The sequence below is a fragment of the Oncorhynchus kisutch genome, unplaced genomic scaffold (assembly GCF_002021735.2).
Source record: "Oncorhynchus kisutch isolate 150728-3 unplaced genomic scaffold, Okis_V2 scaffold906, whole genome shotgun sequence".
NCBI classification, from domain to species: domain Eukaryota; kingdom Metazoa; phylum Chordata; class Actinopteri; order Salmoniformes; family Salmonidae; genus Oncorhynchus; species Oncorhynchus kisutch.
In genome coordinates, this window is record NW_022262851.1 from 2243 (window position 1) to 28307 (window position 26065).

The following is a 26065-nucleotide window of genomic DNA, read 5'->3' on the forward strand; positions in this document are numbered from 1 at the left end:
CCTTCCTGTCTGCTAATCATGGTGGTGGAGCAGAGAGAGGAAGGAGAGAGAGGGGCCAAGTCCACACAACCACCCTTTGACTAATCAAGGCATCAGTTTACATCAAGGCCTTACTGGCATTCCTGGATGGCTCCCATGCGTTGAGACGCACTTCCTCTCTGTGGCATCCCCTCCCACACAGTATCTGCTGCTGTATACAGAGCTTTTTAAGTGATGTCTCGTGTGTCCTTCCCCCTTCTCTCTTGCAGATGGAATCTCCTGTCTCCACACCGCCCCTCCCGCCCTCCACCTCCTGGCCGCCGTGGGCGACAACATCGCGTCCCCGTGCGAGCAGATAATGGTGCGCACGCGCACGGTGGCGTCCAACACATCAGACGCGTCCCTGGCCACGGAGCCCGATTGCCTTGGTCCCTGCGAGCCCGGGACTAGCGTCAACCTGGAGGGCATTGTGTGGCAAGAGACCGAAGACGGTGAGTAGGCTGACATTAGCCACTGCATAGCTGGTGTTCCTTTTGAACAGACAGAACAGCTGTGTTGTATTGGGCCTCAACATGTTTTGTTCAGTCTGGGCCTTGAAGATAACAGAAAGCACTTGTGCGTCTTTAGCCGTGGGCAGAGTAAAACAAGTGCATCACCGCTAACATTGGCTCATTCAAGCCTTCCACTGAGGTCAAAGTTCAAGGTCTGTTGTTATTATAGTCCCACTAGCTTTCTCAGAAATTTGCCTAAAGGTTCATGTTATGCTGCAAAGACTGACCTATTGAAGGTCTCCTGACTCAAACCATGACTGGTGAAGCTGCTTTCAGTCAATGAAATCACACAACTGTGGGCGGGTTTGGCCTGACTGTGGGCGGGTTTGGCCTGACTGTGGGCGGGTTTGGCCTCTTTTACATTCCATGTTACACAATTCGGCCAATTTTAGCAGTAGTTGGCACTTGGCAGGTAGATGGGATCTTCCTGGATAGAAAGGTGGGCAGTTCCTGGATGGCCTTAATGATTTATTAATATCCATACTCAACAGAACCCCTGGCTACATAAAGCCAGACTTCTTTTCAACTCTGCCTGATGGGTAGTAGGCCATTGGCAACTCTCCCACAACGTCGGTCTGAGTGAAATGCTACTTCTTTGATCACACACATGCAATACATTCATTTAATTTGAAATGTGTATCACCAGCAGACCCAGTTTACAGGGCCTGAATAACTTCCCCTAATCTTCTGTCACACATGCAAAATAATGCAAACACCTAATCTTCAAAGCGGTGCATGTTCAATCGCTCGGTAGGCATGCAGGGTACAAATCGCCCACACAGCCACAGTCAGTGCGCCCTTCGATGCGCTTGTTCTGAGCCACTGAATATAAAGGCCGCAGCCTCATCAACATTCCCAGTCCTCCATGGCGGCTCCAGCCGTGGGCACTGGGTCTTATTCATCCCAGTCCTCCATGGCGGCTCCAGCCGTGGGCACTGGGTCTTATTCATCCCAGTCCTCCATGACTGCTCCAGCCGTGGGCACTGGGTCTTATTCATCCCAGCCCTCCATGGCGGCTCCAGCCGTGGGCACTGGGTCTTATTGATCCCAGTCCTCCATGGCGGCTCCAGCCGTGGGCACTGGGTCTTATTCATCCCAGTCCTCCATGACTGCTCCAGACGTGGGCACTGGGTCTTATTCATCCCAGTCCTCCATGGCGGCTCCAGCCTCAGGGAGAGCACACAGCCAGCTGCCCCCTGACTCGGTCTCCCAGCAAGGGAAGAGAAAGCGACTGCCGGGTCAGGGAGGTTGTTGGGAAGATGAGGAGGAAGCTCCAGACAAGGCTACAACATCTGTTAGTGACATGTCTGTAGCTGCAAGCCAGCACCTACTATGAGTGCTGTTTAGTTCACTCTCCCTGGGTGCTGTTTCAAATCAAATGTATTTGTCACATACACATGGTTATAAGATGTTAATGCGAGTGTAGCGAAATGCTTGTGCTTCTAGTTCTGACAATGCAGTAATAACCAACAAGTAATCTAACCTAACAATTCCAAAACTACTACCTTATACACACACAAGTGTAAAGGGATAAAGAATATGTACATAAAGATATATGAATGAGTAATGGTACAGAACGGCATAGGCAAGATGCAGTAGATGGTATCGAGTACAGTATATACATATGAGATGAGTAATGTAGGGTATGTAAAAAAAAAAGTGGCATAGTTTAAAGTGGCTAGTGATATATGTATTACATAAATATGCAGTAGATGATATAGAGTACAGTATATACATATGAGATGAGTAATGTAGGGTATGTAAACATTATATTAAGTAGCATTGTTTAAAGTGGCTAGTGATATAATTTCCATCAATTCCCATTATTAAAGTGGCTGGAGTTGAGTCAGTGTGTTGGCAGCAGCCACTCAATGTTAGTGGTGGCTGTTTAACAGTCTGATGGCCTTGAGATAGAAGCTGTTTTTCAGTCTCTCGGTCCCTGCTTTGATGCACCTGTACTGACCTCGCCTTGTGGATGGTAGCTGGGTGAACAGGCGGTGGCTCGGGTGATTGTTGTCCTTGATTTTCTTTATGGCCTTCCTGTGACATCGGGTGGTGTAGGTGTCCTGGAGGGCAGGTAGTTTGCCCCCGGGGATGCGTTGTGCAGACCTCACTACCCTCTGGAGAGACTTACGGTTGTGGGCGGAGCAGTTGCCGTACCAGGCGGTGATACAGCCCGACAGGATGCTCTCGATTGTGCATCTGTAGAAGTTTGTGAGTGCTTTTGGTGACAACCCAAACTTCTTCAGCCTCCTGATGTTGAAGAGGCGCTGCTGCGCCTTCTTCACAACGCTGTCTGTGTGGGTGGACCAATTCAGTTTGTCCGTGATGTGTACGCCGAGGAACTTAAAACTGGCTACCCTCTCCACTACTGTCCCGTCGATGTGGATAGGGAGGTGCTCCCTCTGCTGTTTCCTGAAGTCCACAATCATCTCCTTTGTTTTGTTGATGTTGAGTGTGAGGTTATTTTCCTGACACCACACTCCGAGGGGCCTCACCTCCCTGTAGGCCGTCTCGTCGTTGTTGGTAATCAAGCCTACCACTGTAGTGTCGTCCACAAACCTGATGATTGAGTTGGAGGCGTGCGTGGCCACGCAGTCGTGGGTGAACAGGGAGTACAGGAGAGGGCTCAGAACGCACCCTTGTGGGGCCCCAGTGTTGAGGATCAGTGGGGTGGAGATGTTGTTACCTACCCTCACCACCTGGAGGCGGCCCGTCAGGAAGTCCAGTACCCAATTGCACAGGGCGGGGTCGAGACCCGGGGTCGAGGGTACTATAGTGTTAAATGCTGAGCTGTAGTCGATGAACAGCATTCTCACATAGGTATTCCTCTTGTCCAGATGGGTTAGGGCAGTGTGGTTGAGATTGCGTCGTCTGTGGACCTATTTGGGCGGTAAGCAAATTGGAGTGGGTCTAAGGTGTCGGATAGGGTGGAGGTGATATGGTCCTTGACTAGTCTTTGAAAGCACTTCATGATGACGGATGTGAGTGCTACGGGGCTGTAGTCGTTTAGCTCAGTTACCTTAGCTTTCTCGGTCTCCCTGGGTGCTGTTTGGTTCCCTCTCCCTGGGTGCTGTTTGGTTCCCTCTCCCTGGGTGCTGTTTGGTTCCCTCTCCCTGGGTGCTGTTTGGTTCCCTCTCCCTGGGTGCTGTTTGGTTCCCTCTCCCTGGGTGCTGTTTGGTTCCCTCTCCCTGGGTGCTGTTTGGTTCCCACTCCCTGGGTGCTGTTTGGTAGTGGTTGATAGAACCCAGTGTGTTAATGGGATTCCACTCTGCTGGGCTCAGGGAGGAGGTTGCAGGGGGTCAGTGGTTTCAGAGCAGGTGGGAAGGGGTCAGTGGTTTCAGAGCAGGGAGGTGGGAAGAGGTCAGAGGTTTCAGAGCAGGGAGGATGTGGGATGGGGTCAGTGGTTCGGAGCAGGGAGGAGGTGGAAGGGGGTCAGTGGTTTCGGAGCAGGGAGGAGGTGGGAGGGGGTCAGTTGTTTCAGAGCAGGGAGGAGGTGGGAGGGGGTCAGTGGTTTCAGAGGTGGGAGGGGGTCAGTGGTTTCAGAGGTGGGAGGTGGTTTCAGAGCAGGGAGGAGGTGGGAGGTGGTCAGTGGTTTCAAAGCAGGGAGGGGGTCAGTGGTTTCAGAGCAGGGGGATTGGGAGAAGCACTCTGTTCTGCAGGTGGAGACTGTTATGGTCCCCGGTGCTGGAGAAACATTTGGGGTTGCCAGAGTGCATATCCCCTCGCTTTGAAGCCAGTGTTTTGTCTCTCTGAAGTGGACAGATCTATATCTCAGTGACACCCTGTGTGGGTGGACAGTGGAACAAACAAGTCCTCTGGTAGAGGTCACATGGGGAAAAGCACTTTAAAACACCTCCCCATAGCATTGTAACACATCTCTACATTTTTTTTGTGTTTCTTATTTATTTTTTGCCTTTTTATTTAGTCAGGTAAGACAGGTAAGAACAAATGTTATTTTATAATGGCATAGATTATCCTATGCTAGTTTTATCCACAGTTGAACAACAACCTACTGGCTAGGGTTTAATCGGAGCCCAAGTAACTCAGTTCCTTTTCAAGGCTCTATGTTCCCCTTCTCCCCCGAGAGAGACTTTAAAACAGACAACTTAACACATGGGAACCAAATGAGTAAACCAAGGCATGAGCAGAGCAACGCTATGCAGAGCCCCAGAGCCAATCAGAGAACAGTGTGATTAGCCGTGATGTTAAGCAGTTCTGCCTCCTGCATGGCAACTCTCACATGGAGCTGCTCAGGCATGCAGTGTGGCGAGCATGTAGCTTGTTTAGCATGCCGCACAACAGCTGCATTTTCACCTCTGCCTTTTGCCCTTGTGGGAGTCAATGAACAACATACACCAGTTAAACGTCTGCACCTCGCCGGAATGAAGAGCGCCAGAGGAAGGAATGGTGGTTGAGGTGGGGGAAGGGAAAAATAAGAATCTAAAAGTCCCCAAAAAACATGCCCTGCTGGATTCACCTTTCCCCCAGGCTTCTGATATTATGTCTAGTCTCAGCATGAATGATTTATCCTACATAATTTGCGCTTAAAGGTAACAACCTAGATAGATTTGACCTCCAAATGGCCACCTTTTAAAGGTAAGTTATGCATCCGTATGTGAATCAATGAGCTTTTCACCCATGTCAAGGAGCTGGTGCAGTCTCCACTCTCTCTGACACATTCAACCCTGAACATGAGAGAGGCGAAAAGAGAGAAGGAGAGTCTGGCATGGAGGTGTTTGAGTCGGATGGCTTGCAGTGCAGGAAATGAAGACCAAGGGAGGAGCAGGAATGGTATTTTAAGGCTGAGCTCTGACACACATCCCTCAGCGTGGATATGGTGACAGGCTAGGGTCTCCGCTGGGCCAACCCTCTGACACACATCCCTCAGCGTGGATATGGTGACAGGCTAGGGTCTCCTCTGCAGTGCCCTGGGCCAACCCTCCGACACACATCCCTCAGCGTGGATATGGTGACAGGCTAGGGTCTCCGCTGGGCCAACCCTCTGACACACATCCCTCAGCGTGGATATGGTGACCGGCTAGGGTCTCCTCTGCAGTGCCCTGGGCCAACCCTCCGACACACATCCCTCAGCGTGGATATGGTGACAGGCTAGGGTCTCCGCTGGGCCAACCCTCTGACACACATCCCTCAGCGTGGATATGGTGACAGGCTAGGGTCTCCTCTGCAGTGCCCTGGGCCACCCATCCGACACGCATCCCTCAGCGTGGATATGGTGACAGGCTAGGGTCTCCTCTGCAGTGCCCTGGGCCAACCCTCTGACACATCCCTCAGCGTGGATATGGTGACCGGCTAGGGTCTCCTCTGCAGTGCCCTGGGCCAACCCTCTGACACACATCCCTCAGCGTGGATATGGTGACAGGCTAGGGTCTCCGCTGGGCCAACCCTCTGACACACATCCCTCAGCGTGGATATGGTGACAGGCTAGGGTCTCCTCTGCAGTGCCCTGGGCCACCCATCCGACACGCATCCCTCAGCGTGGATATGGTGACAGGCTAGGGTCTCCTCTGCAGTGCCCTGGGCCAACCCTCTGACACATCCCTCAGCGTGGATATGGTGACCGGCTAGGGTCTCCTCTGCAGTGCCCTGGGCCAACCCTCTGACACACATCCCTCAGCGTGGATATGGTGACAGGCTAGGGTCTCCGCTGGGCCAACCCTCTGACACACATCCCTCAGCGTGGATATGGTGACAGGCTAGGGTCTCCGCTGGGCCAACCCTCTGACACACATCCCTCAGCGTGGATATGGTGACAGGCTAGGGTCTCCTCTGGACCAACCCTCTGACACACATCCCTCAGCGTGGATATGGTGACAGGCTAGGGTCTCCTCTGGGCCAACCCTCTGACACACATCCCTCAGCGTGGATATGGTGACAGGCTAGGGTCTCCTCTGGACCAACCCTCTGACACGCATCCCTCAGCGTGGATATGGTGACAGGCTAGGGTCTCCGCTGGGCCAACCCTCTGACACATCCCTCAGCGTGGATATGGTGACAGGCTAGGGTCTCCTCTGGACCAACCCTCTGACACACATCCCTCAGCGTGGATATGGTGACAGGCTAGGGTCTCCGCTGGGCCAACCCTCTGACACATCCCTCAGCGTGGATATGGTGACAGGCTAGGGTCTCCTCTGGACCAACCCTCTGACACACATCCCTCAGCGTGGATATGGTGACAGGCTAGGGTCTCCTCTGGACCAACCCTCTGACACACATCCCTCAGCGTGGATATGGTGACAGGCTAGGGTCTCCTCTGGGCCAACCCTCTGACACACATCCCTCAGCGTGGATATGGTGACAGGCTAGGGTCTCCTCTGGACCAACCCTCTGACACACATCCCTCAGCGTGGATATGGTGACAGGCTAGGGTCTCCTCTGGACCAACCCTCTGACACACATCCCTCAGCGTGGATATGGTGACAGGCTAGGGTCTCCGCTGGGCCAACCCTCTGACACACATCCCTCAGCGTGGATATGGTGACAGGCTAGGGTCTCCGCTGGGCCAACCCTCTGACACACATCCCTCAGCGTGGATATGGTGACAGGCTAGGGTCTCCTCTGGGCCAACCCTCTGACACACATCCCTCAGCGTGGATATGGTGACAGGCTAGGGTCTCCTCTGGACCAACCCTCTGACACACATCCCTCAGCGTGGATATGGTGACAGGCTAGGGTCTCCGCTGGACCAACCCTCTGACACACATCCCCCAGCGTGGATATGGTGACAGGCTAGGGTCTCCTCTGGACCAACCCTCTGACACACATCCCTCAGCGTGGATATGGTGACAGGCTAGGGTCTCCTCTGGACCAACCCTCCGACACACATCCCTCAGCGTGGATATGGTGACAGGCTAGGGTCTCCTCTGGACCAACCCTCTGACACACATCCCTCAGCGTGGATATGGTGACAGGCTAGGGTCTCCTCTGGACCAACCCTCTGACACACATCCCTCAGCGTGGATATGGTGACCGGCTAGGGTCTCCTCTGGACCAACCCTCTGACACACATCCCTCAGCGTGGATATGGTGACAGGCTAGGGTCTCCTCTGGACCAACCCTCTGACACATCCCTCAGCGTGGATATGGTGACAGGCTAGGGTCTCCTCTGGACCAACCCTCTGACACACATCCCTCAGCGTGGATATGGTGACAGGCTAGGGTCTCCTCTGGACCAACCCTCTGACACACATCCCTCAGCGTGGATATGGTGACAGGCTAGGGTCTCCTCTGGACCAACCCTCTGACACACATCCCTCAGCGTGGATATGGTGACAGGCTAGGGTCTCCTCTGGACCAACCCTCTGACACACATCCCTCAGCGTGGATATGGTGACAGGCTAGGGTCTCCGCTGGACCAACCCTCTGACACACATCCCTCAGCGTGGATATGGTGACAGGCTAGGGTCTCCTCTGGACCAACCCTCTGACACACATCCCTCAGCGTGGATATGGTGACAGGCTAGGGTCTCCTCTGGACCAACCCTCTGACACACATCCCTCAGCGTGGATATGGTGACAGGCTAGGGTCTCCTCTGGACCAACCCTCCCAGGCCTCGCACGCCGCTGATACTTCCAAAATGTCAGCTATGAAAATCGTAGGAAAGTTTATTGCTCTTGAAGCACGGCCCAGAAAGCCTCTCACTCCGAGAGGCCAGGGAACACCGCTGATTCCCAGCCAGCGCTGCAGCCCACGCCAAAGCTATGTTACCCCTGTCAACCTCTTTCTCTCTCCACACACAGCAGGCTATTCCCCTAGCGGTCACACAGGCACCTTGCCTTAATAGAACAATAATACAAGCTGATTGGGAAAAAAGTTTCCTGGATTATTTATACATTTACATCATTGGAGGATTAAGACTGTTAGCTTTAGCCGCCGTAGTTATTTGGCGTCGGAGCAGAAAGAGGTCGCTACAAAACTGATATTATCGTATAAACATTTGGAGAAGTCTGAAGCAGCTCTGACTCTTGTCAGTGTTTGGAGGAAGCATGTTGTATGAAAGGTCCTCTGGGTTCTGGAGCTCACTGCCGCCATGCTGTCTTACTCTTTTCAACACCACCACCTGTCAAAGGCTTCATTGAAGTGTTTTTCTAAAGGGGCGACACCTTGCTCTCGTTGAGCTGCTCAGTGCTGTGCCCTTGATGTACTGGAGCCAACATTGACAAGAGGCCCGTAGCTGTCTACACTGGCCAGCGAGGAAGAAAGGGAGGGGAAAAATCACTCTTGTTTTAACAGTAGAGGAGGACATGTCAGGAAGAACGGAATAATTAAATGGATGTTCAATTGAGCCTTCACTCTCTCTCTCTCTCTCTCTCTCTCTCTCTCTCTCTCGCTCTCTCTCTCTCTCTCTCTCTCTCTCTCTCTCTCTCTCTCTCTCTCTCTCTCTCTCTCTCTCTCTCTCTCTCTCTCTCTCTCTCTCTCTCTCTCCTCTCTCTCTCTCTCTCTCTCTCTCCTCTCTCTCTACCTCTCTCTCTCTACATCTCTCTCTCTCTACATCTCTCTCTCTCTACATCTCTCTCTCTCTCTACATCTCTCTCTCTCTCTACATCTCTCTCTCTCTCTACATTCTTCTTCTCTCCTCTCTCTACATCCTCTCTCTCTCTCTACATCTCTCTCTCTCTCTCTACATCTCTCTCTCTCTCTCTACATCTCTCTCTCTCTCTCTACATCTCTGCTCTCTCTCTCTACATCTCATCTCTCTCTCTACATCTCTCTCTCTCTCTACATCTCTCTCTCTCTCATCTCATCTCTCTCTCTCTACATCTCTCTCTGTCTCTACATCTCTCTCTCTCTCTCTCTCTCTCTCCTCTCTCCCTATCATTCTCTCTCTCTTCTCTCTCTCCCCTTCAACTTTCTCTCTCTCTCTCTCTCTCCCCTTCACTTCTCTCTCTCTCTCTCTCTCCCCTTCACTTTCTCTCTCTGCTCTTCTCTTCCCTTCACTTTCTCTCTCTCTCTCTCCTTCCCTTCACCACACTCCCTCTTCTCCATCTCCTTCACCACACTCCTCTCTCCTTCCTCACCACACTCCCTCTCTCCTTCCCTTCACCTCCCTCTCTCCCTTCCCTTCACCACACTCCCCTCTCTCCTTCCCTTCACCACACTCCCCCTCTCTCCTTCCCTTCACCACCCTCCCCCTCTCTCTCCTTCCCTTCACCACCCTCCCCCCTCTCTCCTTCCCTTCACACCCTCCCCCTCTCTCCTCCCTTCACCACCCTCCCCCTCTCTCCTTCCCTTCACCACCCTCCCCCTCTCTCCTTCCCTCACCACCCTCCCCCCTCTCTCCTTCCCTTCACCACCCTCCCCCTCTCTCCTTCCCTTCACCACCCTCCCCCTCTCTCCTTCCCTTCACCACCCTCCCTTCTCTCCTCCCTTCACACCCTCCCTCTCTCTCCTCCCTTCACCCACCCTCCCTCTCTCTCCTTCCCTTCACCACCCTCCCTCTCTCTCCTTCCCTTCACCACCCTCCCTCTCTCTCCTTCCCTTCACCACCCTCCCTCTCTCTCCTTCCCTTCACCACCCTCCCTCTCTCTCCTTCCCTTCACCACCCTCCCTCTCTCTCCTTCCCTTCACCACCCTCCCTCTCTCTCCTTCCCTTCACCACCCTCCCTCTCTCTCCTTCCCTTCACCACCCTCCCTCTCTCTCCTTCCCTTCACCACCCTCTCTCTCTCTCCTTCCCTTCACCACCCTCTCTCTCTCTCCTTCCCTTCACCACCCTCTCTCTCTCTCTCCTTCCCTTCACCACCCTCTCTCTCTCTCCTTCCCTTCACCACCCTCTCTCCTTCCCTTCTGTAGTCTTCACTTCATATCAATGGGCTTTGTCCAATTGTCAAAGTGGCCAATTTCCCGAGTGCTGCTTGCAGCTCACCACACAAGACACTTTTGGAATTGAAATTCCTTGCTGTCCAGAGAGCAGGCCCATTCTTTCTGGCTGACAACTGCATTCTTCCATACACTCCAATAGACCGTAACCTTAACTCACTCCAATAGACTGCAACCTTAACCCACTCCAATAGACCGCAACCGTAACCCACTCCAATAGACCGCAACCTTAACCCACTCCAATAGACCGCAACATTAACTCACTCCAATAGACCGCAACCTTAACTCACTCCAATAGACCGCAACCTTAACCCACTCCAATAGACCGCAACCATAACCCACTCCAATAGACCGCAACCTTAACCCACTCCAATAGACCGCAACCTTAACCCACTCCAATAGACCGCAACCTTAACCCACTCCAATAGACCGCAACCTTAACCCACTCCAATAGACCGCAACCTTAACCCACTCCAATAGACCGCAACCTTAACCCACTCCAATAGACCGCAACCTTAACCCACTCCAATGGACCGCAACCTTAACCCACTCCAATAGACCGCAACCTTAACTCACTCCAATAGACCGCAACCTTAACCACTGCAATAGACCGCAACCTTAACCCACTGCAATAGACCGCAACCTTAACCCACTGCAATAGACCGCAACCTTAACCCACTCCAATAGACCGCAACCTTAACCCACTCCAATAGACCGCAACCTTAACCCACTCCAATAGACCGCAACCTTAACCCACTCCAATAGACCGCAACCTTAACCCACTCCAATAGACCGCAACCTTAACCCACTCCAATAGACCGCAACCTTAACCCACTCCAATAGACCGCAACCTTAACCCACTCCAATGGACCGCAACCTTAACCCACTCCAATGGACCGCAACCTTAACCCACTCCAATGGACCGCAACCTTAACCCACTCCAATGGACCGCAACCTTAACCCACTCCAATGGACCGCAACCTTAACCCACTCCAATGGACCGCAACCTTAACCCACTCCAATGGACCGCAACCTTAACCCACTCCAATGGACCGCAACCTTAACCCACTCCAATGGACCGCAACCTTAACCCACTCCAATGGACCGCAACCTTAACCCACTCCAATGGACCGCAACCTTAACCCACTCCAATAGACCGCAACCTTAACCCACTCCAATAGACCGCAACCTTAACCCACTCCAATAGACCGCAACCTTAACCCACTCCAATAGACCGCAACCTTAACCCACTCCAATAGACCGCAACCTTAACCCACTCCAATAGACCGCAACCCTTAACCCACTCCAATAGACCGCAACCTTAACCCACTCCAATAGACCGCAACCTTAACCCACTCCAATAGACCGCAACCTTAACCCCACTCCAATAGACCGCAACCTTAACCCACTCCAATAGACCGCAACCTTAACCCACTCCAATAGACCGCAACCTTAACCCACTCCAATAGACCGCAACCTTAACCCACTCCAATAGACCGCAACCTTAACCCACTCCAATAGACCGCAACCTTAACCCACTCCAATAGACCGCAACCTTAACCCACTCCAATAGACCGCAACCTTAACCCACTCCAATAGACCGCAACCTTAACCCACTCCAATAGACCGCAACCTTAACCCACTCCAATAGACCGCAACCTTAACCCACTCCAATAGACCGCAACCTTAACCCACTCCAATAGACCGCAACCTTAACCCACTCCAATAGACCGCAACCTTAACCCACTCAATAGACCGCAACCTAACCCACTCCAATAGACCGCAACCTTAACCCACTCCAATAGACCGCAACCTTAACCCACTGCAATAGACCGCAACCTTAACCCACTGCAATAGACCGCAACCTTAACCCACTCCAATAGACCGCAACCTTAACCCACTCCAATAGACCGCAACCTTAACCCACTCCAATAGACCGCAACCTTAACCCACTCCAATAGACCGCAACCTTAACCCACTCCAATAGACCGCAACCATAACCCACTCCAATAGACCGCAACCATAACCCACTCCAATAGACCGCAACCTAACCCACTCCAATAGACCGCAACCTTAACCCACTCCAATAGACCGCAACCTTAACCCACTCCAATAGACCGCAACCTTAACCCACTCCAATAGACCGCAACCTTAACCCACTCCAATAGAACGCAACCTTAACCCACTCCAATAGAACGCAACCTTAACCCACTCCAATAGACCGCAACCTTAACCCACTCCAATAGACCGCAACCTTAACCCACTGCAATAGACCGCAACCTTAACCCACTGCAATAGACCGCAACCTTAACCCACTCCAATAGACCGCAACCTTAACCCACTGCAATAGACCGCAACCTTAACCCATTCCAATAGACCGCAACCTTAACCCACTCCAATGGACCGCAACCTTAACCCACTCCAATGGACCGCAACCTTAACCCACTCCAATGGACCGCAACCTTAACCCACTCCAATAGACCGCAACCTTAACCCACTCCAATAGACCGCAACCTTAACTCACTGCAATAGTCTTGACGTAAAAGCAATAGAGGACCCAGATGGCCCCTGACCACATTAAGAGATACCATGTTACACACCACAACTACCATGGAAATGGAAAATGGAACATGTTGAGATTTAACCAATACATCAGTATTGGTTTGTTCAGTGCCGCTCCAGAAGTAACTTATCATGTACATTCAATAGAAATGTTATCAACTTATCCTCTCCTCTCCTGTATGTTGCTTTCACAATGTTGAGTGCACATTCATACAGAGTGACTGGCACACACAATAACACCCAACAGGAGCTCATTTTCAGGAGAAAAACGTTGTTCTGCTATAACAACATTATAACCATATGAAATGCATACAAATAACCCGGATATCACCCAAACCAAGGAAAAATATGACCTTTTCAGACTTGGCTTTTCTGGTGAAAATGTTATTACGGCAAGTTAATCAAATGTTGAACAGAGGTCATAGTTTGAGGATGTGCTACACACACACAGCGTCCAATAGAAACGGATGTATCTATTAACCCTTCATCACCCGAATGTGAGACGATACATGATGAAACAAGCCTTGGATTTCAACTTCCACTCTGATTTGAATGTATGGTGGCTGACGGGAAATCAATGTTACTAGTATGCTTTCGGATATTGACAGCACAATGACTAAAGCCACTGATGTGTTCTTTAAATTGAGACTCATATTTTAATTTGAATGCTACTACGTTCGCTATGCATCTTGCGCACATTGAAAGTATTTCACCATTTCAAATGACACATGAATTGAATCTTTCTAGCTAGCTTTTTGTTGCACACCATTAATGCCAGCTCCAGTATTAGCACAATGCCTGTATCATTCCCCTGTAGTTAACCGATGTGTATCCACACCATTTTTCTCAGTTCCCTCTTATCTCCACGTGATGAACCAGGCTGTCATGGCAACATGGCTGGTGTGAGCAAAGTACTTTAACCCCCACAGGGACACGTAGAGGTTTACAAACCTTATTAGCAGGCATATTTACATCAGTCGCTCGCTGTGTGTGTGCATAGTGATAATTACCTCAGCTGATTGTACGGCGCATATGAACGATTGAGCTTTTTCTCCGTGCTTTTTGCAGGATTATTAAAGTAATTTACAGAACCTTTTCTCTAAACCTAAACTTTAAATAAAACCGTTTGGTGAATGATTGACATGTGTTCAACCTTCTCTTATTTCAGTGACATGATGCAGTGATCGATAATTTGGCTTAGCTGCATTTGTAGCAGTTAATGAGATTATAACAAACTCATATTAGCTCTGAACCTTAAAGGGGCTAAACAAGTGGCGGGGTGACCAGTTTGTTGTTTCAACTGCATATCAGATGAAATCCAATTTGATTTGTCACATGCCCCAAATACATCCGGTGAGGAGCTTACGTGAAATGCTTTCTTACAAGCCCTTAACCTGCAGTTCAAGAAATAGACTTAAGTAAGATTTACAACGAATAAAAGTAACACAATAAAATAACCATAATGAGGCTGTATTTTTATTTCACCTGTATTTAACCAGGCAAGTCAGTTAAGAACACATTCTTATTTACAATGACGGCCTGGGAACAGTGGGGTTAACTGCCTGTTCAGGGGCTGAACGACAGATTTGTACCTTGTCGGCTCGGGGGTTTGAACTGGCAACCTTCTGCTCACTAGTCCAATGCTCTAACCACTAGGCTACCCTGCCGCCCCAGCAGTAATGTATACAGGGGGTACCGGTACCAAGTCAATTTGTGAGGGTACAGGTTAGTAAAAGTGACTATGCATAGATAATAAACAGCGAGAAGGAGCATTGTAAAAATAAAGGTGGTGGGGAGTGTAAATAATCTGTGTGGCTACCCTCTGTAGCGTCTTACGTCGTATGCCGAGCAGTTGCCATACCAGGCGGGGATGCAACCAGTCAGGATGCTCTCGATGGTTCAGCTGTTGAACTTCTTGAAGATCTGGGGACTAATGCCAAATCTTTTCAGTCTCCTGAGGGGGAGAAAGGCTTTGTCGTGCCCTCTTCACAACTGTCTTGGTGTGTTTGGACTACGATAGTTTGTTGGTGATGTGGACACCAAGGAACTTGAAACTGTCGACCCTCTGCACTACCACAATGTCAATGGGGGGCCTGGTTGGCTCTCCTTTTCCTGTAGTCCACAATCCGCTCTTTTGTCTTGCTCACATTGAGACGAGAGGTTGTTGTCCTGGAAACACACTGCCAGGACTCTGACCTCCTGCCTACAGGCTGTCTAATCGTTGTCTCTGATCAGGCCTACCACCGTTATCGTCAGCAAACTTAATGATGTTGTTGGAGTCGTGTTTGGCCACGCAGTTGTGGGTGAGCAGGGAGTACAGGAGGGGACTAAGCATGCACCCCATGTTGAGGATCAGCGTGGCAGATGTGGTGTTGCCTACCCTTACAAAACTGGGGACGGACCATCAGGAAGTTCAGGATCCAGATCCACCAGGGAGGTGTTTAGTCCCAGGGTCCTTAGTTTAGTGATGAGCTTTGAGGGCACTATAGTGTTGAACGCTGGGCTGTAGTCTATGAACAGCATTCTCACATAGGTGTTCCTTTTGTCCAGGTGGGAAAGGGCAGTGTGGAGTGTGTTTGAGATTGTGTCATCTGTGGAGCGGTTGGGACGGTATGTGAATTGGAGCGGGTCTAGGGTTTCCGGGATGATGGTACTGTGAGCCAAGACCAGCCTTTCGAAGCACTTCATGGCCACCGACGTGAGTGCTTAGTCATTTAGGCATGTTACCTTCGCTTTCTTGGTCACAGGGACTGTGACGGTCTGCTTGAAACGTGTAGTTATTAGATTCGGTCAGGGAGAGGTTGAAATATCAGATTGCCCCTTTGATTGGAATGGTCAGAGTAAAGGCCAAAGCCATTTTGATCCATGTGGAGCAGGAGAAATCTGAGGTACCTGAAGGACTTCGATTAGCTTTAAACCTTCATAATCGCAGTCGGAGACGGAGAATGCTGAGAAGCGGCTAAAGGCGTGTTGAGTAGGAGAGGTTCAAAGGTCGGCCGTGTCCCTGTGGCCAGCAGGCTTGACCAGCTGCAGGGGAGCTGATTATGGAGCTCCCAGTAACCTAATGAAACGTGTCAGTGGGGACCTGGGAGCCGCTGATCCATGCATCCAGGAGCAACCTCCTGACTGATATTCTCTGCCATTAGAGTCTTATTCATTAGTAGTGTACCAAGGAGTCCAGTGGTGGAGGGTTTAGGGACACGGACACTATTTGTTGCTCAGTGGAAATGAGAGGTGAAATACAGGCCAATCGTTCTCATTAATGTTGATTTCAATCACTTGGCTCAGGCGACCCTAATGAGGTTGATGGAAAGGGGGGAGTGAGGTGGAGAGGGTGAAGGGGGAGGGTGGACCACTGGTGTCTCTGCCTGCTTCCCCCACTGAACTCGCATTTGAAAGGGTTGGCCTTGTTTTTTTAACTGACCCAGTCTGGTCCCTTTACTGCGAACAAGTCCAGAGACGACACTGAGAGATCACAAACACGTCTTCCCGATAATCAGCTACAAACACCTTCAGCCTGTCAGTTTAACTGCCTTCTGAACGGTTGAAATTATCTCCGTCATTTGTTATGTCCTGATATTGGGATTTTGGCAAGGAGTACATTGGTGATTATTAAGTTATGTTGACATATGTACGCCAACACGGCTACAATAAACCCCTCTCCTAACCTGATTAGCTGTACAGTTTAGCAGATAGTATTTCGATCAACATTTTTGTTGCTTTTAATACGTATTAACATGCACATACAAATTCTGCCAATATTGGAGCACAGCACAGTCACTGAGTGAGTTAAATGTTGACAAAATGCCAAAGACAACATAGCTGTTCAGTTGCTTTTTCCTATTCAGCCAGTATTGGCTGCCAGTTTCATTTTGCATTAGCTTGTCTGTCGAGAGGGTGGGGGCAGGGTGATAAAGGTGCTGGATAAGCCCTCTAACGTCACGTCACGCAAGGCCAAACTCAATGGCCTGGCCGGCCCATCACAATGCTTTCCAGTTGGTGCCAGTTGAAAGAGCAAGGGCTGGGGGTGAGCACTCGTGTTTACCATCTGGACTGGAGTAGGAACGGGGCCAGTGGCCAAGTGTCACCAGGTTCCTGTAAACGTATGTAGAAATGCCTTATACGCTCACCAACTGGCAACCACTTTCAGTGCCAGAGGCAGTCCTGCAGCAGAAAGACAGACGAGACCTGCACTAGGTTAGATGGAGGGGAGAGGGTTCGACACAGGAAAGGGAGAGGGGGGGAGGTTTCCTGAGCTAATAAAATACGTGCAGGAATGGAAGCTGCCAGCCAGCATTCTTGTGCTATTAGACAAGTTACTTCACTGCAGACTCTAGTTTCTACTGCAGTGCTGAGATGGCATGCTGAGGTCACCGGGCGGTGGGCTATGGGGTAATACATCTAGGCTGTTTTTAAACCGGGAGACAACTTGCTGTCGTCTGCAACACTATGCTTTTTTTGTTGGTGTTTTTATTATTGAGTTTGCCAACAACAAAAAATGATCACCTGTCATAAATTCTCATCAGCTTTAGATCATATTATGATCAGCATTAAACAGTTATGTTTTTATTTTATGTGTGGTCATTGACGAGTAACAAAGTTATGGAGAGAGGTGTAGCAGACTTCCTAACCTATCAGTGTTGATGAATCTTGTATTCTCCAAACTGACCTGTGATTTCCACGTGTGTGTGTGTGTGTGTGTGAGAGATATAGGCTATTGTATGATCTCACACCAGGTCATTCCATTGGATGATCTCACCTCAAGCTAAAGTTGGATTTAACGCGCCAGGTTATATATCTCCTAGCCTGGCCATGCATGCCTAGAAAAACTAGTGGTTCTGAATGCTGCCAACTTAACGCCAGTGAAATGACAACACAGTAGCCCCCTGGTCAGCCGCAGTCAGCCACATACCAGATAAGTTGAGGATATTCCTGTACTGGCTTCTTGCTTCTCTCCTGCAGCGTGGCTGCTGATGCCCAGAACATCAGACATTAATTTAACAATATCTTTGCTCTGGCACTCCACTAAGGGCTCCTAGCAGAATCATTAAGCTCTGCTGGATCGTTACACCCTCAGGCTGAATATGAACTACAGAGCCATCACTAAAGCAAAGGCCTCATATGTGTTTTTCCCTGTAATAGCACAATCTTTTTCTCACTGGGAAGTCTGATGCTTGGTAGCAAAGTCAAAAAGGAGGACAGAAAATCATTCTACATACAAATAAGAAAACTATTGGTGCTACCGAAGGATCTTGCAGTGGTCATATAGAACCTACAACATTATAATAGACAACAGTAATGGAGACCTGACAACATTATAATAGACAGTGGTCATATAGAACCTACAACATTATAATAGACAACAGTAATGGAGAACTGACAACATAATAGACAACACTAATGTAGAACTGACAACATTATAATAGACAACAGTAATGGAGAACTGACAACATAATAGACAACACTAATGTAGAACCGACAACATTATAATAGACAACACTAATGTAGAACCGACAACATTATAATAGACAACACTAATGTAGAACCGACAACATTATAATAGACAACACTAATGTAGAACCGACAACATTATAATAGACAGCAGTAATGGAGAACGGACAACATTATAATAGACAGCAGTAATGTAGAACCGACAACATTATAATAGATAACAGTGATGGAGAACTGACAACATTATAATAGACAACAGTAATGGAGAACTGACAACATTATAATAGACAACAGTAATGGAGAACTGACAACATTATAATAGACAACAGTAATGGAGACCTGACAACATTATAATAGACAGCAGTAATGGAGAACGGACAACATTATAATAGACAGTGGTCATATAGAACCTACAACATTATAATAGACAGCAGTAATGTAGAACCTACAACATTATAATAGACAGCAGTAATGTAGAACCTACAACATTATAATAGACAGCAGTAATGTAGAACCTACAACATAATAGACAGCAGTAATGGAGAACTGACAACATTATAATAGACAGCAGTAATGGAGAACTGACAACATTATAATAGACAGTGGTCATATAGAACCTACAACATTATAATAGACAGCAGTAATGTAGAACCTACAACATAATAGACAGCAGTAATGTAGAACCTACAACATTATAATAGACAGCAGTAATGTAGAACCTACAACATAATAGACAGCAGTAATGGAGAACTGACAACATTATAATAGACAGCAGTAATGGAGAACTGACAACATTATAATAGACAGTGGTCATATAGAACCTACAACATTATAATAGACAGCAGTAATGTAGAACCGACAACATTATAATAGACAACAGTAATGGAGACCTGACAACATTCTAATAGACAGCAGTAATGTAGAACTGACAACATTATAATAGACAGCAGTAATGGAGAACTGACAACATTATAATAGACAACAGTAATGGAGAACTGACAACATTATAATAGACAGCAGTAATGGAGAACTGACAACATTATAATAGACAACAGTAATGGAGAACTGACAACATTATAATAGACAGCAGTAGTGGAGAACTGACAACATTATAATAGACAGCAGTAATGGAGAACCGACAACATTATAATAGACAGCAGTAATGTAGAACCGACAACATTATAATAGGGGTTCTGCTTTGAGAGTATGCCCAGGAACCCCTGTCTGATCTATTTAAATGGGAGCTGTTGCGGTGGTCCCGGTTAGTTGCGGTGGCCCCGGTTAGATGCGGTGGCCCCGGTTAATTGAAGAATACAACTTGAGGTCATTCTTAATGATGGAGCAACTGTTAAATTCTGTCTTGGCACTATGGTGTGAATGTGAGATCATTAATCCAGATGATGTATGGTAGTCTCGTTACTCTTATGAATGACAAATTAAGGATTGTGTTCTTTTCCCACAGGCATGCTCGTGGTGAATGTGACCTGGAGGAACAAGAGCTACGTCGGCACCCTGTTGGACTGTACTCGACATGATTGGGCACCTCCCAGGTAAGCGCGTCTCCATACATTATCTCCACTGTTATTCCAGACGGTTCACATTTTGGTACTTTGTCTTTCATTAACTGGATTCAACTGAACATTTTGAAATAAGGTATTGACGTTAGGCTTTCTGAATTGTATTTGAAAAATGGTCGCTGGCCGTAATCTTTACACAGTATCATAAGTCATGAAGTTAGTAGTGTTTGATGTCAAATAAGAGCATTACCAGGGACCATCAAACATCAGATACTCCATTAAAAAAAATCATTTACCCTTCCAGCACTTGGTTTCTCACCTTTCCTTGCATAAAGAGGGAACTCCGATATGAATCTACCAATCTGCCATCTATATCACGCTAGCTGTTGGATATTAGTCCTCACCTCTGTCTCTAGGGGGCCAGCAGTGCTTGTCTATCCACTGTAGTCTTTTAACTTGGGCTCGGAGATACATTCTGCAAACTGCTGACGTCCCGAGAGGAAGTGATAGAAATAGAATCCTCCAACAAGCCAGATTGCCGGATCCAATTATTGAGCTAATAGCTTTTCCCAACACTGTATCACATTCTCCACTCGTGGTGGGACCACACCTCCTATCAGCAGCATTGTCTCAGCACTGGCTCATTTTCTCATGCTCTTTTTTTTCCTACACGAGATATCTTCATTCCTGGAGTCCCCATCTCATTTAACTACCGCAGAGAGTTTAGCTTACATTTTTTGATAGACCATACCACTCAAGCGCTGCACATCCACGGCCAACTTGAGTCACTCTCAAAACAGTGACAGACTGGCTTTCAGAATTGCATTGTAGCTGGGCTTACTGTGACAGTTTGATTGAAGGCTCTCCGCAAAGTAACAGCTCAACAAACTTTCAGGAAACCAAATCCGCAGGCTCTCCAGCTCCACGATGAGTAATGACTAATGAGTCTGAATTCCTCAATCTCCGAGGGCCTACGGATTGACTCTCATCCCCTGCTGCTGGTGAAATAGTTTGGAGTGATTGGAGGGGGAAGTTATGAGTCATCCCAGGCCCTGGTGTCTTTGTCACGGACTGTTAACCTTCACTGCTGGGATAATTACATTATTATCATAGAGACATGGGGGCCCAACTCTATTTTAGGGATGTGAATTATGCTACTTATGATTTAGCAGGCAGGTAGGTACACTGCATGACCAAAAGTATGTGGACACCTGCTCGTCGAACATATCATTCCAAAATCATGGGCATTAAGAGTTGGTTCCCCCCCCGTTGCTGCTATTAAAGCTTTCCACTAGATGTTGGAACATTGCTGCGGGGACTTGCTTCCATTCAGCCACAAGCATTAGTGAAGTCTGGCACTGATGTTGGGCGATTAGGCCTGGCTCGCAGTAGCATTCCAATTCATCCCAAAGGTGGTCGATGGGGTTAAGGTCAGGGCTCTGTGTAGGCCAGTCAAGTTCTTCCACACCAATCGACAAACCATTTCTGTATGGACCTCGCATTGTGCACAGGAGCATTGTCATGCTGAAACAGAAAAGGGCCTTCCCCAAGCTGTCATTGTATGCTGTTGCTTTACAGTTGGCACTATGCATTGGGGCACAGGTAGCGTTCTCCTGGCATCCGCCAAACCCAGATTCGTCCGTCGGACTGCCAGATGGTGACGCGTTATTCATCACTCCAGAGAGCGCATTTCCATTGCTCCGGAGTCCAATGGCGGCAAGCTTTATACCACTCCAGCCGACGGTTGCCATTGCGCATGGTGATCTTAGGCTTGTGTGCAGCTGCTCGGCCATGGAAACCCATTTCATGAAGCTCCCGACGAACCGTTCTTGTGCTGACGTTGCATCGAGGCAGTTTGGAACTTGATAGTGAGTGTTGCAACAGAGGACAGATGCTTTTTATGCACTTCAGCACTTGGCAGTCATGTTCTGTGAACTTGTGTGGCCTACCAGTTCGCGGCTTAGCCGTTGTTCCTTCTAAACGTTTCCACTTCACAATAACAGCACTTACAGTTGACCGGGGTAGCTTTAGCAGGGCAGAAATTTGATGAACTGACTTGGTGGAAACGTGGCATCCCATGACGGTGCCACATTGATAGTCACTGAGCTCTTCAGTAAGGCCATACTACTGCCAATTTTTGTCTATGGAGATTGCATGCTTTCCTGAGATTGCATGGCTGTGTGCTCGATGTTACACACCTGTCAGCAACGGGTTTGGCGGAAATAGCCGAATCCACTAATTTGAAGGGGTGTCCACATACCTTTTGTGTGTATGTAGTGTAGATGTTCACCCTCTTCCTTCTGCAACTAATGTTCACTCTTTATTTGGACAAAATGAAAGACAAAGGAATTCCACCCCATAAGTTGTGTGTAAGGCTTGCTGATATACAGACCCAGTTTATTGCTGTCTTATCTAGAAATGTAGAATTTCAGCAAATCATTAACCAGGTTTCCTTCCAACCATTTCATGTGAATGAATTACCTGATGCATGAAAACAGTCACAGCTGGGCTGATGGAAACAGGATATGCCGATACAATTTTTAAAATGGTGACAGACTATTTGTTTGTTCAACATGGTTGGGATCTTTTTGTGTCGGGGAAATTGATTATGTGAGAAATGGAGGTCGAAACGCCTTTTTATGCGCAAATATTGATGTAATTAACCATCATTGAAATACACTTATGTTGTGTGGTCCTCCCACTATGACACAGGAAAGCATGCAGTTTATTAGGCTACAGATGAAATAAGTTATGATGAACTTCACAGGGTGGTGAAAGTGCACGGTGATGAACTTCACAGGGTGGTGAAAGTGCACGGTGATGAACTTCACAGGGTGGTGAAAGTGCACGGTGATGAGCTTCACAGGGTGGTGAAAGTGCACGGTGATGAACTTCACAGGGTGGTGAAAGTGCACGGTGATGAGCTTCACAGGGTGGTGAAAGTGCACGGTGATGAACTTCACAGGGTGGTGAAAGTGCACGGTGATGAACTTCACAGGGTGGTGAAAGTGCACGGTGATGAACTTCACAGGGTGGTGAAAGTGCACGGTGATGAACTTCACAGGGTGGTGAAAGTGCACGGTGATGAACTTCACAGGGTGGTGAAAGTGCACGGTGATGAACTTCACAGGGTGGTGAAAGTGCACGGTGACGAGCTTGATGCTCCTTTCCAATCAATATCCAGGGTCTTATTCTGGTGACATGATGATCGATGCTTTGCTGCCATTTGACAAATACAAATAATATTTATCTTCTCCATAATAATCTCATTATGCATGTAGCCTACCCACACTGTATCTGGCAGCTGTTGGGTAAAGTGCACGTGCCAAGATCAGAGTGGGCACCCCTGCTCTAAAACTAACAGGTTTTGTGACAAAATATATGTTTATGTGCACTGTCATCACACACAGCCTTTTATCCACAACAAGTTCATTTGATGGAAACCCATCTCTGGTGGAAAATGCACATATTGTGTTATGCAGATTGGATGGAAACCTAGCTATTTAGTGTCATTTGTATTCTGCCTACATTTATCAGTCAACCTTTTTTAAATGACGTTTGTTTTTGGCATGCGTAATGTAATTTGCTAACGTCTACGTCCTCTTGTCTCCTCAGGTTCTGTGAGTCTCCCACCAGTGACTTGGAGATGAGGAATGGCCGGGGCCGGGGCAAGAGGATGAGGCCCAACAGCAACACACCCGTCAACGAGAACAGCAACTCGTCGGACAACAAGGGCAGCGGCACCAGCAAGACACGTGCTGCCAACAACAACAGTAAGGGTCGGCGGGGCAGCCAGACGTCGTCGGAGCGCCGCACGCCACCCAACAGCAACACAGAGGATGTCAAGGCCAGCCCCTCATCGGCCAGCAAGCGCAAGTCCAAACCTGCCTCAGACATGGAGCCCAACTCCAGCTCTGAGGACACCAAAGGCAACAAGCGCATGCGCACCAACTCCAACAGCGGAGGAGGAGGGGCGCTTCCCCCTGTCCCTCCCCCCATCCCCTCAATTAAAACTGAGCCCCAGCCCCCGACACTCGACCGCAACTGTCCCTCGCCGGTCCTCATCGACTGCCCGCACCCCGGCTGCAACAAGAAGTACAAGCACATCAACGGCCTCAAGTACCACCAGGCCCGCGCCCACGACGACGACGACATCAAGCTGGACCTGGATGGGGACAGTGAATACGGGGAGGACTCCACGCTTCACCCTGAGCCGGGGAACTGCAACGGGGCCTCCAGTTCTCACAAAGGCTGTCTGTCTCCCGCACGGTCTGTCACCCCCAAAGGAAGGGGCTTTGACTGCCAGAGTCCGTCTCCTTCCCCGGGCAAGTTTGGTTCCAAACAGAGTAAAAAGAAAGGTGGCGACGCTGACCCTGAAGCAAGCGGCATACCGATGGAAGGCTGTGACGACGGGCCCTGTCTCACCGATGAGGCCAGCAACGACGGCATGGAAAAGTCCAAGTCCCACAAAAAGTCCAAGACCGACAAACTATCTCAGAAGAACATGAAGTCATCGTCCCGGCCTGTACCCCCAGGGAGCGTAGCTTCCCAGCAGCTCTACTCCTTACAGGCTGCCTCTTTCCCTGCCGGGGGGAACCCCAATGCTTCTCTAGGGATCCCCCCTATGATACAGGGCATCCCCAAAAGCCCCCAGATGAAGGGCACCCAGCCCATCAAACCCCCCGCCGTGATGGGAGACCCTGTCGCGCTGAACCCTGTCACGCTGAACCCTGCTTCCGGTGCCTCAAAAGAAAAGAAGAAGAAGGAGAAGAAGAAGAGAGACAGCAGGAAGGAGGCAGAGAGCCCTAAGCCTCTGGGGAAAGGGGGGAAACCAGAAGAGGGCAAGAGTCCCTACTCTGAGTCCTCAGAGCCAGGAAAAGGTGACGGGCTACTTAACGGCTCCTCGGACCCCCACCAGAGCCGTCTTGCCAGCATCAAGGCAGAGGCGGATAAGATCTACAGCTTCACCGACAACGCCCCCAGTCTGTCCATAGGGGTGGCCAGCCGGATAGAGGGCACGGGAATGCCTCAGCCACTCACGCCCCTCCACGTGGTCACCCAGAATGGTGGCGGAGCCGACAACTCCTCGGTCAAGACCAACAGCCCGGCGTACTCGGACATCTCGGACGCAGGGGAGGACGGCGAGGGCAGACTTGTGGAAGGGGTGAAGGTCAAGGTGGAGGACCAAGGTATCAGAGAAGGAGCAAAGAAAGCCTTGTTTCCCAGCCAGACGCCCAACAAGGAGTCTCCGTACTATGCCGGCTATGAGGCCTACTACTCGCCCAACTACACCTGCCCCAGCCCCGGTGCCGCCAACCCGGGCATGCCGCACACCGAAAGTCCGGCATTGAAAGTGAAGCGTGAGGACGAACAGGAGAATGTGGAAGACAAGGTCAAAGTGGAGCCTCACGAAGATCGCAAAGCCGAGATGAACGCCTCCAGTCAACAACAACAACATCATCATCATCATCATCAACAACAACAACAACAGCAGCAGCAGCAGCAGCAGCAGCAGTCAGTCATCCAACAGCGCTCCAACATGTACATGCAGCCTCTCTATTACAACCAGTACTCCTACGTTCCCCCGTATGCCTACCACCCGGACCAGGCCTACCACAACCACCTGCTCAACACCAACCCGGCCTACCGGCACCAGTATGAGGAGCGCCAGCGCCAGGTGATCTCTGAGCAGCACCGGGTGGCGGTGGCGGAGAAGAAGAGCTCTGACGCGGCGGCCATGAAGGAACGCGAGGCCTCCATGAAGGAGGAGTGGAAGCAGAAGGCCTTGGGGCCGCCCACTCTCTCCAAGGCCCCTGGAAAGACAGACAGCCTGGCCAACAAGACCCAACAGAACCAGGGTAAGACCAGAGACTCTCCATCGGAGCCCTCCAAGGCCTCCGCCACAGGCCTGAAAGGAGAGGTATCTAAGTCACAGCAGGCCGAAGGGCTGAAGATGAAGCTGAGTGAAGGGGGGCACCATGGGAAGGAGGACTCCAAGCCAAGCCTAGACTCCAGAGCGGGGATAGAGCAAGCCATGTGGTACAGACAGGTAAAAAAAAAAATACCCTATTATTTTTCATACTTAGGTGTGTTCTTATATTCTATTATTTGTACATATTTTATTATGTTAATGATTGCAGTGTAATGTGGTGATTGATGCTCATTT

General features: G+C 49.4%; 1 protein-coding gene across 1 annotated transcript in view; it reads left to right on the forward strand.

Moving 5' to 3' along the window:
- Nucleotides 1-233: 233 nt before the first annotated feature.
- The window catches only part of LOC116363052 (zinc finger protein 609-like), a 30111-nt gene continuing 4279 nt past the window's right edge, over nucleotides 234-26065 (forward strand). The window contains 4 exon segments of the mRNA XM_031816962.1: nucleotides 234-270; nucleotides 273-470; nucleotides 19845-19932; nucleotides 23515-25948. Coding sequence (XP_031672822.1) covers nucleotides 249-270; nucleotides 273-470; nucleotides 19845-19932; nucleotides 23515-25948 — 2742 coding nt within the window. The 5' untranslated portion in view covers nucleotides 234-248.